Raw genomic sequence first — 374 nt, 5'->3', positions numbered from 1 at the left:
CTGCAGCTCCGCAGAGACGCTGCCAATCTGCTGCTGCTCGTCCCGCTCGTCCCACGGAGAATCCTCCCCGCCTTCAGTCACTCGTCAGCAGGGCTCTGGTTTTCTGGCTGCTGGCGGCGGACAGGGCTTCCTCCGGCCCTGTGGCTGTGGAGCAGAAGGGCTTCCCCCACCAGGAAGGTGACGTCCGTCTGGTTTCCCTGCGTGGCCTGGTGCTGGCGGGCACCATGTGCTGGGGGGGAGGACGCAGACCCCCTCCCAAGGTGAGTCCTGGTCCCCCCACCTTCCTCACCACCAGCCTCCGGAGCAAAGAGCCCGAGGTGGGCTCCAGCCCCACCCCTGTCCCCAGACGCCTAGGCTGCACCCGGTGCTCTCCG

The 374-nt window shown here is 68.2% G+C and overlaps 1 protein-coding gene across 1 annotated transcript in view; it reads left to right on the top strand.

The window, feature by feature from the left end:
* Positions 1–374, top strand: part of LOC104082828 — a gene marked incomplete at its 5' end in the record, with an annotated part of 2,531 nt that overhangs the window by 356 nt on the left and 1,801 nt on the right. Inside the window, one exon of the mRNA XM_009586081.1 lies at positions 7–177. Within this exon, the coding sequence (XP_009584376.1) occupies positions 7–177 (171 nt within the window). The remainder of the gene's footprint in view (positions 1–6; positions 178–374) is intronic.

This window comes from Fulmarus glacialis, unplaced genomic scaffold (assembly GCF_000690835.1).
Source record: "Fulmarus glacialis isolate BGI_N327 unplaced genomic scaffold, ASM69083v1 scaffold25399, whole genome shotgun sequence".
NCBI classification, from domain to species: domain Eukaryota; kingdom Metazoa; phylum Chordata; class Aves; order Procellariiformes; family Procellariidae; genus Fulmarus; species Fulmarus glacialis.
Note: the sequence above shows the minus strand (reverse complement) of the source record. Positions and strands in the feature narration are given on the sequence as shown.